This window comes from Heptranchias perlo, unplaced genomic scaffold (genome assembly GCF_035084215.1).
Source record: "Heptranchias perlo isolate sHepPer1 unplaced genomic scaffold, sHepPer1.hap1 HAP1_SCAFFOLD_148, whole genome shotgun sequence".
NCBI classification, from domain to species: Eukaryota; Metazoa; Chordata; class Chondrichthyes; order Hexanchiformes; family Hexanchidae; genus Heptranchias; species Heptranchias perlo.
In genome coordinates this window covers 509,132-524,213 of record NW_027138733.1, presented here as the reverse complement: position 1 = coordinate 524,213, position 15,082 = coordinate 509,132, and the positions used below count along the sequence as shown (strand labels likewise).

The following is a 15,082-nucleotide window of genomic DNA, read 5'->3' as shown; positions in this document are numbered from 1 at the left end:
CCTTCTCCCCACTCCTGAACCCCTTCTCCCCTCTCCTGAACCCCTTCTTCTCCCCTCCTGAGCCCATTCTCCTCCCTCCTGAACCCCTTCTCCCCCCTCCTGAACCCCTTCTCCCCTCTCCTGAACCCCTTCTCCCCTCTCCTGAACCCCTTCTCCCCCCTCCTGAACCCCCTTCTCCCCCTCCTGAACCCCTTCTCCCCACTCCTGAACCCCTTCTCCCCCCTCCTGAATCCCTTCTCCCCTCTCCTGAACCCCTTCACCCCACTCCTGAACCCCTTCTCCCCTCTCCTGAACCCCTTCTCCCCCCTCCTGAACCCCCTTCTCCCCCCTCCTGAACCCCTTCTCCCCACTCCTGAACCCCTTCTCCCCACTCCTGAACCCCTTCTCCCCCCTCCGGAACCCCTTCTCCCCACTCCTGAACCCCTTCTCCTCCCTCCTGAACCCCTTCTCCCCTCTCCTGAACCCCTTCTCCCCACTCCTGAACCCCTTCTCCCCTCTCCTGAACCCCTTCTCCCCCCTACTGAACCCCTTCTCCCCTCTCCTGAACCCCTTCTCCCCACTCCTGAACCCCTTCTCCCCACTCCTGAACCCCTTCTCCCCTCTCCTGAACCCCTTCTCCTCCCCTCCTGAGCCCATTCTCCTCCCTCCTGAACCCCTTCTCCCCCCTCCTGAACCCCTTCTCCCCTCTCCTGAACCCCTTCTCCCCACTCCTGAACCCCTTCTCCCCTCTCCTGAACCCCTTCTCCCCCCTCCTGAACCCCTTCTCCCCTCTCCTGAACCCCTTCTCCCCACTCCTGAACCCCTTCTCCCCCCTCCTGAACCCCTTCTCCCCCCTCCTGAACCCCTTCTCCCCTCTCCTGAACCCCTTCTCCCCACTCCTGAACCCCTTCTCCCCACTCCTGAACCCCTTCTCCCCTCTCCTGAACACCTTCTCCTCCCCTCCTGAGCCCATTCTCCTCCCTCCTGAACCCCTTCTCCCCCCTCCTGAACCCCTTCTCCCCTCTCCTGAACCCCTTCTCCCCACTCCTGAACCCCTTCTCCCCTCTCCTGAACACCTTCTGCCCTCTCCTGAACCCCTTCTCCCCACTCCTGAACCCCCTTCTCCCCTCTCCTGAACCCCTTCTCCCCACTCCTGAACCCCTTCTCCCCCCTCCTGAACCCCTTCTCCCCCCTCCTGAACCCCTTCTCCCCACTCCTGAACCCATTCTCCCCCCTCCTGAACCCCTTCTCCCCCCTCCTGAACCCCTTCTCCCCCCTCCTGAACCCCTTCTCCCCCCTCCTGAACCCCTTCTCCCCTCTCCTGAACCCCTTCTCCCCTCTCCTGAACCCCTTCTCCCCAGTCCTGAACCACCTTCTTCCCTCTCCTGAACTCCTTCTCCCCACTCCTGAACCCCTTCTCCCCTCTCCTGAACCCCTTCTCCCCACTCCTGAACCCCTTCTCTCCTCTCCTGAACCCCTTCTCCTCCCCTCCTGAGCCCATTCTCCTCCCTCCTGAACCCCTTCTCCGCCCTCCTGAACCCCTTCTCACCCCTCCTGAACCCCTTCTCCCCTCTCCTGAACCCCTTCTCCCCACTCCTGAACCCCTTCTCCCCACTCCTGAACCCCTTCTCCCCTCTCCTGAACCCCTTCTTCTCCCCTCCTGAGCCCATTCTCCTCCCTCCTGAACCCCTTCTCCCCCCTCCTGAACCCCTTCTCCCCTCTCCTGAACCCCTTCTCCCCACTCCTGAACCCCTTCTCCCCTCTCCTGAACCCCTTCTCCCCCTCCTGAACCCCCTTCTCCCCCTCCTGAACCCCTTCTCCCCACTCCTGAACCCCTTCTCCCCCCTCCTGAACCCCTTCTCCCCTCTCCTGAACCCCTTCTCCCCACTCCTGAACCCCTTCTCCCCTCTCCTGAACCCCTTCTCCCCCCTCCTGAACCCCCTTCTCCCCCCTCCTGAACCCCTTCTCCCCACTCCTGAACCCCTTCTCCCCACTCCTGAACCCCTTCTCCCCCCTCCGGAACCCCTTCTCCCCACTCCTGAACCCCTTCTCCTCCCTCCTGAACCCCTTCTCCCCTCTCCTGAACCCCTTCTCCCCACTCCTGAACCCCTTCTCCCCTCTCCTGAACCCCTTCTCCCCCCTCCTGAACCCCTTCTCCCCTCTTCTGAACCCCTTCTCCCCACTCCTGAACCCCTTCTCCCCACTCCTGAACCCCTTCTCCCCTCTCCTGAACCCCTTCTCCTCCCCTCCTGAGCCCATTCTCCTCCCTCCTGAACCCCTTCTCCCCCCTCCTGAACCCCTTCTCCCCTCTCCTGAACCCCTTCTCCCCACTCCTGAACCCCTTCTCCCCTCTCCTGAACCCCTTCTCCCCCTCCTGAACCCCTTCTCCCCTCTCCTGAACCCCTTCTCCCCACTCCTGAACCCCTTCTCCCCCCTCCTGAACCCCTTCTCCCCCCTCCTGAACCCCTTCTCCCCTCTCCTGAACCCCTTCTCCCCACTCCTGAACCCCTTCTCCCCACTCCTGAACCCCTTCTCCCCTCTCCTGAACACCTTCTCCTCCCCTCCTGAGCCCATTCTCCTCCCTCCTGAACCCCTTCTCCCCCCTCCTGAACCCCTTCTCCCCTCTCCTGAACCCCTTCTCCCCACTCCTGAACCCCTTCTCCCCTCTCCTGAACCCCTTCTGCCCTCTCCTGAACCCCTTCTCCCCACTCCTGAACCCCCTTCTCCCCTCTCCTGAACCCCTTCTCCCCACTCCTGAATCCCTTCTCCCCCCTCCTGAACCCCTTCTCCCCCCTCCTGAACCCCTTCTCCCCACTCCTGAACCCATTCTCCCCCCTCCTGAACCCCTTCTCCCCCCTCCTGAACCCCTTCTCCCCCCTCCTGAACCCCTTCTCCCCCCTCCTGAACCCCTTCTCCTCCCTCCTGAACCCCTTCTCCCCCCTCCTGAACCCCTTCTCCCCCTCCTGAACCCCTTCTCCCCCCTCCTGAACCCCTTCTCCCCACTCCTGAACCCATTCTCCCCCCTCCTGAACCCCTTCTCCCCACTCCTGAACCCATTCTCCCCCCTCCTGAACCCCTTCTCCCCCCTCCTGAACCCCTTCTCCCCCCTCCTGAACCCCTTCTCCCCCCTCCTGAACCCCTTCGCCCCCCTCCTGACCCCCTTCCCCTCCCCCTCGTGGTCCCCTCCCCCTGGAGTCAGTCCTTATTCCTGTTCTCTGTCTCTGTCCAATCTCCCGCTCTGAGTCTCTGTTTACACATTAATTCATTCACAAACATCCATTTGCTTCTATTTTGGAATCGGTGCATTGCCGGGAGTTGGAATTAGAATGAAATCTGAACCGAAACCCAAGGTGCCGCCGGTATCAGGCGGGGCCGGAGAAGCCCTCGTTACTCACAGATATTGGCCGTCCCTTTGGGGATCGGGAGGTACGAGCCGGCTCTCCACGGCCGGCCTTGAAAGCCTTTCTTGCATCTCCCGCAATCCGGCCCCGTCGTGTTGTGCTCACACTCGCAACTCAGCTTCCCCTTCTCCAGGACACAGTTGTTGGCGTGAAGATTGCACTTACACCTGGCAAAAAAACAAGGGGACAAGCTGGTTTAAAATGACCCCGAGCAGCTCCGTTACACACCGGACTCTCTGCTCCGGGGCTCAGCTCTCCCTTTACCAGCTTAGGTTCCTGGTGTCTCCATCACAGGAAGGTCCTGGATCCCAGTTCAAGGTCATTGCAGAATTTTAAACTGATGCAAACCCCTTCCTGCAGAACATGGGCAGCCTGTGATCCCCTCACACAGTCTCCCCTTTCCCCAAACTGGACCCAGTGACAAGATCTCAGGCCCGAACTGCACAGGACGACAAACCCAGTACACAGCGATTCCCAGCACGGGGCGATTCCCAGCACAGGACAATTCCCAGCATATCAATTCCCAGCACGGGGCAATTCCCACTCATGGGCAATTCCCACTCATGGGCAATTCCCACTGACTGGAGCAGCAGAGACCAGGAACATGGGTCAACCCTAAAAAGAGAAAGAACTCCCATTTCCACAGCGCCTTTCACCACCTCAGGACGTCCCAAAGTGCTTTACAGCCAATGAAGTAAATTTGAAATGTAGTCACTGTTGTAATGTGGGGAACACAGCAGCCAATTTACGCACAGCAAGATCCCACAAACAGCAATGAGATATTGAGATCTCGCCTCTGAGACAGAAGGTCATAAGTTCAAGCCCCGCTCCAGAGACTTGAGCAAATAATCCAGGCCGGCACTCCCCGGTGTCAGTACTGAGGGAGTGCTGCACTGTCGGAGGGTCAGTACTGAGGGAGTGCTGCACTGTCGGAGGGTCAGTACTGAGGGAGTGCTGCACTGTCGGAGGGTCAGTACTGAGGGAGTGCTGCACTGTCAGAGGGTCAGTACTGAGGGAGTGCTGCACTGTCGGAGGGTCAGTACTGAGGGAGTGCTGCACTGTCGGAGGGTCAGTACTGAGGGAGAGCTGCACTGTCGGAGGGGCAGTACTGAGGATGTGCTGCACTGTCGGAGGGTCAGTACTGAGGGAGTGCCGCACTGTCGGAGGGTCAGTATTGAGGGAGTGCCGCACTGTCGGAGGGTCAGTACTGAGGGAGTGCTGCACTGTCGGATGGTCAGTACTGAGGGAGTGCTGCACTGTCGGAGGGTCAGTACTGAGGGAGTGCTACACTGTCGGAGGGTCAGTACTGAGGGAGTGCTGCACTGTCGGAGGGTCAGTACTGAGGGAGTGCTGCACTGTCGGAGGGTCAGTACTGAGGGAGTGCTGCACTGTCGGAGGGTCAGTACTGAGGGAGTGCTGCACTGTCGGAGGGTCAGTACTGAGGGAGTGCTGCACTGTCGGAGGGTCAGTACTGAGGGAGTGCTGCACTGTCGGAGGGTCAGTACTGAGGGAGTGCTGCACTATTGGTGTTGGTGTCTTTTGAATGAGACTTTAAACCGAGGCCCTGTCTGCCCTCTCAGGTGGCCGTAAAAGATCCCACAGCCATTATTTCAAAGAAGAGCGGGGGAGTTCTCCCCGGTGTCCTGACCAATGTTTATCCACCAACCAACATCATAAAACAGATTCTTTGGTCATTATCACATTGAAGAGGGTTTAGTTGCTGTGATGGGAGTTTACAGTTTCTGGGGAAGGTCGGTCTGGGATCACCTCCTTGTGAAATATATTTTTTAATGTTCTAAAGGACACAATCGCATCGCTGACATTAACAGTGAGTGTGATGAAGATTTCCCTTTAGTAAATACGATGTGGAAAGGCCCAGTGTGTTGTGAGGGTTTCTGTGTTGTAAAGTGTGAGATCGCTGGTCTCGGGGATTCTGTGCTAACAGCATCGGGCCGCTGTTTAACTCACTGGGAAGGTGAAGCTTCAAAATCTGCAGATTGGTCCTCACACATTCAGCACATTTGCTGTTCTCGGCACTTTTTGCTGAACTAAGCAGAAACCCAGACAGTTCCTTGGAGGCAAATTAACCTCAGCGTAAACATTTTCCTGTTCCTGTTCTCGAATTAGTGTCTGAAGATTCTCCTGGACTAAAAGCTCGAGTGAGTCTCCCAGATGCTGAGTGTAGAATTTCTCATCTACAGGCTGCCCCCCGTTGACATCATCTGAAAACACAACGTCAGGTTCCACATGTACACTGACGACACCCAGCTCCACCTCACCCCCACCTCTCTCGACCCCTCCACTCTCTCTGATTTGTCACGCTGCTTTTCCAACAGCCAGTACTGGAGGAGCAGAAATTTCCTCCAACTAAATATTGGGAAGACCGAAGCCATTGTCTTCAGTCCCCGCCTCAAACTCCGTTCCCCAGACACCGATTCCATCCCTCTCCCCGGCCACAGTCTGAGGCTAACTCTGCTGCCCGTATCCTAACTCACACCAAGTCCCGTTCTCCCATCACCCCCGTGCTCGCTGACCTACATTGGCAACGCCTCGATTTTAAAATTCTCATCCTTGTTTTCAAATCCCTCCCTGGCCTCGCCCCTCCCTATCTCTGTAACCTCCTCCAGCCCTACAACCCTCCGAGATCTCTCCAATTCTGGCCTCTTGCGCCTCCCCAATTTTAATCGCTCCACGATTGGCAGCCGTGCCTTCAGCTGCCTGGGAGCGAAGCTCTGGAATTCCCTCCCTAAACCTCTCCCCCTCTCCACCTCTCTCTCCTCCTTTAAGACGCTCCTTAAAACCTACCTCTTCGAACAAGCTTTTAGTCTCCTGTCCTAATATCTCATGTGGCTCGGTATCAAATTTTTGTTTGATAATCGCTCCTGTGAAGCACCTTGGGACGTTTTACTCTGTTAAAGGGGCTGTATAATTGCAAGTTGTTGTTGATAGAGTTCCCTCCAGATGTTAGCCCTGATAGAATGACCTGCAGATGTCAATTGATGTTATCCCCCAGATGTTTGCCCTGATAGACCGTCCCCCAGATGTTTGCCCTGATACAGCGCCCCCTGGATGTGAAGTGTGGGATCAGTGACCCTGAGCAGAGGTGACGAGGAGCTCTCACCGTCCGTGAATCTCCACGTTGGAGATGGCGTAGAAGTATTTGGAGAGGTTGAGCTGGTCGACGCTGGTGGCCCCGGTGGCCGGCCGGAGCAGCCTGACCCGCAGGTCGGTCAGGGTGAAGAAGTCCCTCAGGTCCTTGGTGGTGTCCAGCTGGCCGTAGAGCGAGGCCATGTTGCGGAGAAGGGGCCCCCCGAACAGGGCGAACCGCTCCCTGATCTCGAAGCGGACCGTCTTGTCCACCTTCCACACGTAGCCCCTGGAGTCCTCCTCCGTGCAGATGATGTCCAGCACCGAGGCTGGGCTCAGATCCCGGACCGTTCTCCGCTCCATCCCGAAGGAGTTGAGGCAGTCGGCAGCGTAGAACTGGTAGGGCTGCCACGTCCGGCCGTGGTCCAGAGATTTCTCCAGGACCATCTGCTCCGGCCGGCCCGACTCGAAGGTGATGACGATATCCTCGGTCAGCTCGATGGTCTTGCCCCAGGACAGGGTGATATTGACCAGGAGGGGCTCGGGGAAACTCCTCCAGGAGACGCTTTGCCAAAAGGTGTTTGGGATCCTGCCCTCGTGATCCAGCATCAGCTCGGGGGGGTGTGCGAGCTCGGGCGTGCGAGCATCACACTCGTTGTTGCACATGTAGGGGTTCTCCTGGAATTGGGCACAGAGCAACACGGGTTAGATACAGAGTTAGGCCCCATCGACACTGTCCCATCAAACACTCCCAGGGCAGGTACAGCACGGGTTAGATACAGAGTAAAGCTCCCTCCACACTGTCCCATCAAACACTCCCAGGGCAGGTACAGCACGGGTTAGATACAGAGTAAAGCTCCCTCTACACTGTCCCATCAAACACTCCCAGGGCAGGTACAGCACGGGTTGGATACAGAGTAAAGCTCCCTCGACACTGTCTTGGAATCCAGGAATATCGATCCATTCTAATTTTCTCAGGGATAAGTTTTGATTAAACTGTACGCGCTCCATCTCACTGCACTCTGTGCTGGACGGTTAGACAGCTGGTTAATTATATCGCTGTAGTGTCGAGGAATGATTCTCGCTCTGTCGAACTAAAAATAGCTTCACACCACTAAAATATTTAGAGACCTGAATTGTAAAACTGCACAGGAATTGGAAACACAACTATAAGATCCCACCTTATCCTCACTGGGGGTGATGCCCCGTCACTGGGAGTGATTCCCCGTCACTGGGGGTGAATCCCCGTCACCGGGGGTGATTCCCCGTCACCGGGGGTGAATCCCCGTCACCGGGGGTGATTCCCCGTCACCGGGAGTGATCCCCCGTCACTCTGCAGTTTGTTGTATCAGAATTAGGAATATCTGGATCACAGAATTTATCATCAGCCAATTTCTCAGGAATGTTGTTCTGAAAGAATCATTTGTGTTTATTAATTCTCGGGATGTGGGCGTCGCTGGCGAGGCCGGCATTTATTGCCCAAAAGGAGAGAGAGAGAAAGGAGGAGAGTTTTCCGGGCGGAATGATTGAGGGGCAGTTGTCTTTTTACAGTCCGTTGTTAAAACAATCCCTTATTTCCGATCAGGCCATAATCCTGGGCTCTGGGTGTCAGACCACAGCCCAGCCTGTGGTCCTAATGATGCTTTATCTGCGGCTGGTTTGCGAGGAAGCAGTAGGAGATGGCAGGGCTCCCTCGGGCTCACTTCAGGTCAGGGTCCTTCCGCAGTGAAGCAGCGACAGAGACAGCGGCAGCTCCACATATTTCACACAAGGGCAGGTACAGGGTTAGATACAGAGTAAAGCTCCCTCTACACTGTCCCATCAAACACTCCCAGGGCAGGTACAGGACAGGTTAGATACAGAGTAAAGCTCCCTCTACACTGTCCCATCAAACACTCCCAGGGCAGGTACAGCACGGGTTAGATACAGAGTAAAGCTCCCTCGACACTGTCTTGGAATCCAGGAATATCCATCCACTCTGATTTTCTCAGGGATAAGTTTTGATTAAACTGTATGCGCTCCATCTCACTGCACTCTGTGCTGGACGGTTAGACAGCTGGTTAATTATATCGCTGTAGTGTCGAGGAATGATGCTCGCTCTGTCTAACTAAAAATAGCTTCACACCACTAAAATATTTAGAGACCTGAATTGTAAAACTACACAGGAATTGGAAACACAACTGTAAGATCCCACCTTATCCTCACTGGGGGTGATTCCCCGTCTCTGGGAGTGATCCCCGTCACTGGGGGTGATTCCCCGTCACTGGGGGTGATTCCCTGTCCACTGGGAGTGATTCCCCGTCACCGGGAGTGATTCCCCGTCACCGAGAGTGATTCCCCGTCATCGGGAGTGATTCCCCGTCACCGGGAGTGATTCCCAGTCACCGGGGGTGATTCCCTGTCACTGGGAGTGATTCCCTGTCACTGGGAGTGATTCCCCATCACCGGGAGTGATTCCCTGTCACTGGCGGTGATTCCCCGTCACCGGGGGTGATTCCCCGTCACCGGGGGTGATTCCCCGTCACCGGGGGTGATTCCCCGTCACCGGGAGTGATTCCCCGTCACCGGGGGTGATTCCCCGTCACCGGGGGTGATTCCCCGTCACTGGGAGAGATTCCCCATCACCGGGGGTGATTCCCCGTCACCGGGGGTGATTCCCTGTCACTGGGAGTGATTCCCCATCACCGGGGGTGATTCCCCGTCACCGGGAGTGATTCCCCGTCACCGGGAGTGATTCCCCGTCACCGGGAGAGATTCCCTGTCACTGTGCAATTTGTTGTATCAGAATTAGGAATATCTGGATCACAGAATTTATCATCAGCCAATTTCTCAGGAATGTTGTTCTGAAAGAATCATTTGTGTTTATTAATTCTCGGGATGTGGGCGTCGCTGGTGAGGCCGGCATTTATTGCCCAAAAGGAGAGAGAGAGAGAAAGGAGGAGAGTTTTCCGGGCGGAATGATCGAGGGGCAGTTGTCTTTTTACAGTCCGTTGTTAAAACAATCCCTTATTTCCGACCAGGCCATAATCCTGGGCTCTGGGTCTCAGACCACAGCCCAGCCTGTGGTCCTAATGATGCTTTATCTGCGGCTGGTTTGCGAGGAAGCAGTCGGAGATGGCAGGGCTCCCTCGGGCTCACTTCAGGTCAGGGTCCTTCCGCAGTGAAGCAGCGACAGAGACAGCGGCAGCTCCACATATTTCACACAAGGTGCGTTTCGGGAATGAGTCGACGGCCCGCAGACAATCAGAGGTCACACATCAGCTTTTATGTGGGTCGTATTCTCCCATCACAATGTTCCCAGATTCTCTGATGATTCCGACAGTCGGGTGAAGGACAGACGAGGCCTCGGAGAGGGTGCAGAGGAGATTTACCAGAATGGGACCAGGGATGAGGGACTTCAGTTATGTGGAGAGACTGGAGAAGCTGGGGTTGTTCTCCTCAGAGTAGAGAAGGTTGAGGGGAGATTTAATAGAGGTGTTCAAAATTATGAAGGGTTTTGATGGAGTAAATAAGGAGAAACTGTTTCCACTGGCAGGAGGGTCGGTAACCAGAGGACACAGATTTAAGGTAATTGGCCAAAAAACCAGAGGAGAGATGTGGAGAATTTTTTTCGCAGCGAGTTGTTCTGATCTGGAATGCGCTGCCTGAAAGGGCGGTGGAAGCAGATTCAATAATAACTTTCAAAAGGGAATTGGATAAATACTTGAAAAGGAAAAATCTGCAGAACTATGGGGAAAGAGCGGGGGAGTGGGACTAATTGGATAGCTCTTTCAAAGAGCTGGCACAGGCATGATGGGCTGAATGGCCTCCTGTGCTGTAAGATTCTACAATTCTCTGATTATAAGTCGGGATGGTGTGTGACTCGGAGGGGAACTTGGAGGTGACGGTGTTCCCATGCACCTGCTGCCCTTGTCCTTCTCGGTGGTGGAGGTGGTGGGTTTGGGAGGTGCTGTCGAAGAAGCCTTGGCGAGTTGCTGCAGTGCATCCTGTGGATGGGACACACTGATACTCTCCCCAACATCGGCAACACAGAATCAGACCAACATCCTTTTCCAAATGATCACACAGCTCGCCTGTTAGACCGCAATCTTCAGAAAGTGGCTGTTGCAGCAATCAATAAAACTAATGTGTGAGAAAGATGGAGAGGGGGCCGTATACAGAGAGAATCGAGATTAATGAATCTACAATTCTCACAGCATCTTTCTAAAGGCACTGACTAAAGCTGGATAATAGAGATTAACAAGAGAAATTAAAGATAGTATTAAATCAAAGGAAGAGGCAGAGAAAGACGCCAGAAAAAGCAGTAAGCCTGAGGATTGGGAGCATTTTAGAATTCAGCAAAGGAGGACCAAGAAATTGATAAAGAGGGAAAATAGAATATGAGAGTAAACTAGCGAGAAATATACGAACGGACTGTAAAAGCTTCTTTAGGTATGTGGAAAGGAAAAGACTGGCAAAGGCAAATGTGGGTCCCCTACACACAGAGAGGGGAGAATTTATAACGGGGAAAAAGGAAATGGCAGAGAAATTAAACAAATACTTTGTGTCTCTTCATGGAAGAAGACATAAAAAACCTCCCAGAAATACTGGAGATCCAAGGGTCTGGTGAGAATGAGGAACTGAAAGAAATTAGTATTAGTAAAAAAATAGTATTAGAGAAATTAATGGGACTGAAAGTCGATAAATCCCAAGGACCTGATGATCTCCATCCCAGGGTTTTGAAAGAGGTGGCGACAGAGATAGTGGATGCATTGGTTGTCATCTTCCAAAATTCGATAGATTCTGGAACGGTTCCTGCAGATTGGAGGGTGGCAAATGTAACCCCACTATTTAAGAAAGGAGGGAGAGAGAAAACAGGGAACTACAGACCTGTTAGCCTGACAACAGTCGTCGGGAAAATGCTAGAATCTATTATAAAGGATGTGATAACAGGACACTGAGAAAATAATAATAGGATTTGGCAGAGTCAACATGGATTTATGAAAGGCCGAAAGGGAAATAATGTTTGACAAACCTATTGGAGTTCTTTGAGGATGTAACTAGTAGAATAGATAAGGGGGAACCAGTGGATGTGGTGTATTTGGATTTTCAGAAGGTTTTTGAGAAGGTCCCACACAGGAGGTTGGTGAACAAAGTTAGAGCACATGGAATTGAGGGTAATTTATTGGCATTGATTGAGAATTGGTTAACAGACAGAAAACAGAGAGTAGGAATAAACGGGTCTTTTTCAGGTTGGCAGACTGTGACTAGTGGGGTACCACAGGGATCAGTGCTTGGGCCTCAGCTATTCACAATCTCTATCAATGATTCGGACGCAGGGACCAAATGCAACATTTCCAAGTTTGCTGATGACACAAAACTAGGTGGGAATGTGAGTTGTGAGGAGGATGCAAAGAGGCTTCAATCATTGAGTACATTCAAAACAGAGATCGATAGATTTCTAGATATTAAAGGCATCAAGGGATATGGGGATGGTGCAGGAAAATGGCATTGAGGTAGAAGATCAGCCATGCTCTTGTTGAATGGCGGAGCAGGCTCGAGGGGCCGAATGGCCTACTCCTGCTCCTATTTCTTATGTTCTCATGTTCCTATTAATGAATCTACAATTCTCACAGCATCTTCCTAAAGGCACTGACTAAAGCTGGATATTGGAAGAGATTATTTTAATGTCTGTATTTAGAATGAAACGAGTGTCCATTAGTAACAGAATCCTAAAGCTGTCAAAAGTATGAATGAATAATCACACTGTCCAGATGTTAAGTGCTCCTGAATTGCCGTGTCCTCGGTACATAATTAACAGCCCCTTGTCCCAGTGCTACAACTCACCATTCTATGAAATGACAGTGTGTAAACGGTGAGGAAACTCGAGGGGCAATCAGTGGTGGGAGTTCAGTGTGAAACCACAGCGGGAGTGAAGAGAGAGACTGAGCGACTGTCTCTCTCCACCACTCGCTCGAGCTCTCTCTGATTCTCACATTTCTGGACCAGGTTTCTTGTTTACTGTTCCACTGCACCATCCATGCCTTTCTCACCTCCAGGCTCGACTATTCCAATACTCTCCTGCCCGGCCTCCCACCGTCCACCCTCCGTAAACTTCAGCTCATCCAAAACTCTGCCTCCAGTATCCTAACTCGCCCGTTCACCCATCACCCCTGTGCTCACTGACCTACACTGGCTCCCAGTCCAGCAATGCCTCGATTTTAAAATTCTTATCCTCGTGTTCAAATCCCTTCATGGCCTCGCCCTTCCCTATCTCTGTAACCTCCTCCAGTCCTACAACCCTCCGAGATCTCTGCACTCCTCCAATTCTGGCCTCTTGTGCATCCCCGATTTTAATCGCTCCACCATTGGCGGCCGTGCCTTCAGCTGCCTCGGCCCCAAACCCTGGAATTCCCTCCCTAAACCTCTCCACCTCCCGACCTCTCTCTCCTCCTTTAAGACGCTCCTTAAAACCTGCCTCTTTGACCAAGCTTTTGATCTCCTGTCCTAATATCTCCTTGTGTGACTCGGTGTTAAGTTTTGTCCGATTACGCTCCTGTGAAGCACCTTGGGACGTTTTACTACGTTAAAGGCGCTATATAAATGCAAGTAGTTGTTGTTGAAACAGTAATTAAAGATCACCACACAGCCCAGGGAGGGAGAGAAACAACAGGCTCCTGCTCTGTGCAGCTGCATCAACGTGGGAAGGGAAGATATTTCAATACACGGATCATATATTACAGGAACTGCTCCTGCCACACTGGAGTGTAAACGGAGCATCTTATGAATCATTATTACTTCTCCAAATCCACTCACCACTTGACATTTATTTCAGGGCTTTAAGTGTTTCTATCTTGGATTTACAATGTGTTGTGTGAGTAACAGCCTGTCATTCTCACTAACTAAACCTCTCGCTATCTGCACGGTTCAGTCCCCTGGTTAATTATGTTAATTAGGGTATTATTAAGTACAGGAGTTAGTGGCTCCATAAAGTACAATCCCGCAGATTGCGGTCACTCCCCATCGCCAAGTAATCAGCTCCTTTGTTACAGTTAATTTTAGAGCAGAGTTGCTCAGTTTGGAGGTTAATGATCGGACAGAGAATAAAATGAGCAGCGTTTAGTGTCCCAGAGAGGAGCTGAAATATTCTCCAGTAATCTCGACAGGACAGAGGCAGCGAGAGGATAAAACGGGTCAGAAATTCACCCCCATCCTTTTATACTGTCTGAGGGTTAAAGAGACAATAAATCAGACTCCAAACCTGGAGACTTTTACACCGACTCATTTACAAAACCCCCAACAGCAAATGGAAATCCTGCTATTAATTATGGGGATGTCTCACTTTTTCATCAATTTGACTATTTTAGGGGATCGATTGTTTCTGATAAATACAGTTCAGGAAGTGAATTAAAGGATAATTTAGAGGGTTTTTTATCTTCTTTGCCTGATCTCAATCTCATGCTTCTGTCAAACTATCAGCGATTAATCGTTCCTTCAGATCCCAATATCAGGAATACTCTCTGTCCCCTCCCCCTCAATGGGTACCCTCCCTCTCTCCCCTCCCCCTCAATGGGTACCCTCCCTCTCTTCCCTTCCTCCAATGGGTACCCTCCCTCTCTCCCCCTCCTCCAATGGGTACCCTCCCTCTCTCCCCCTCCTCCAATGGGTACCTTCCCTCTCTCCCCTCCTCCAATGGGTACCCTCCCTCTCTCCCCTCCTCCAATGGGTACCCTCTCTCTTCCCTTCCTCCAATGGGTACCCTCTCCCTCTCTCCCCTCCTCCAATGGGTACCCTCTCTCTCCCCCTCCTCCAATGGGTACCCTCCCTCTCTCTCCCCCTCCTCCAATGGGTACCCTCTCTCTCTCTCCCCTCCTCCAATGGGTACCCTCTCTCTTCCCTTCCTCCAATGGGTACCCTCTCTCTCCCCCTCCTCCAATGGGTACCCTCTCTCTCCCCTCCTCCAATGGGTACCCTCCCTCTCTCTCCCCCTCCTCCAATGGGTACCCTCCCTCTCTCTCCCCCTCCTCCAATGGGTACCCTCCCTCTCTCCCCCTCCTCCAATGGGTACCCTCTCTCTCCCCTCCTCCAATGGGTACCCTCCCTCTCTCTCCCCCTCCTCCAATGGGTACCCTCTCTCTCTCCCCCTCCACCAATGGGTACCCTCCCTCTCCCCCCTCCTCCAATGGGTACCCTCCCTCTCTCTCCCCTCCTCCAATGGGTACCCTCTCTCTCCCCTCCTCCAATGGGTACCCTCTCTCTTCCCTTCCTCCAATGGGTACCCTCTCTCTCCCCCTCCTCCAATGGGTACCCTCCCTCTCTCCCCTCCTCCAATGGGTACCCTCTCTCTCCCCCTCCTCCAATGGGTACCCTCTCTCTCTCCTCCTCCAATGGGTACCCTCCCTCTCTCCCCCTCCTCCAATGGGTAGCCTCCCTCTCTCCCCCCTCCTCCAATGGGTACCCTCTCTCTCTCCCCTCCTCCAATGGGTACCCTCCCTCTCCCCCCTCCTCCAATGTGTACCCTCCCTCTCTCCCCTCCTCCAATGGGTACCCTCCCTCTCTCCCCTCCTCCAATGGGTACCCTCTCTCTCTCTCCCCCTCCTCCAATGGGTACCCTCCCTCTCTCCCCTCCTCCAATG

At 53.5% G+C, this 15,082-nt stretch overlaps 1 protein-coding gene across 4 annotated transcripts in view; it reads right to left on the bottom strand.

Annotated features, from left to right (window-relative positions):
• Positions 1-15,082, bottom strand: part of LOC137309129 (netrin-G1-like) — a 68,187-nt gene that overhangs the window by 14,126 nt on the left and 38,979 nt on the right. For all 4 annotated transcript variants that reach the window (XM_067977421.1, XM_067977422.1, XM_067977419.1 and 1 more), the window contains exons 3-4: positions 6,502-7,145; positions 3,375-3,547 (exon numbers count right to left, since the gene is read on the bottom strand). In XM_067977421.1, the coding sequence (XP_067833522.1) occupies positions 3,375-3,547; positions 6,502-7,145 (817 nt within the window). The remainder of the gene's footprint in view (positions 1-3,374; positions 3,548-6,501; positions 7,146-15,082) is intronic.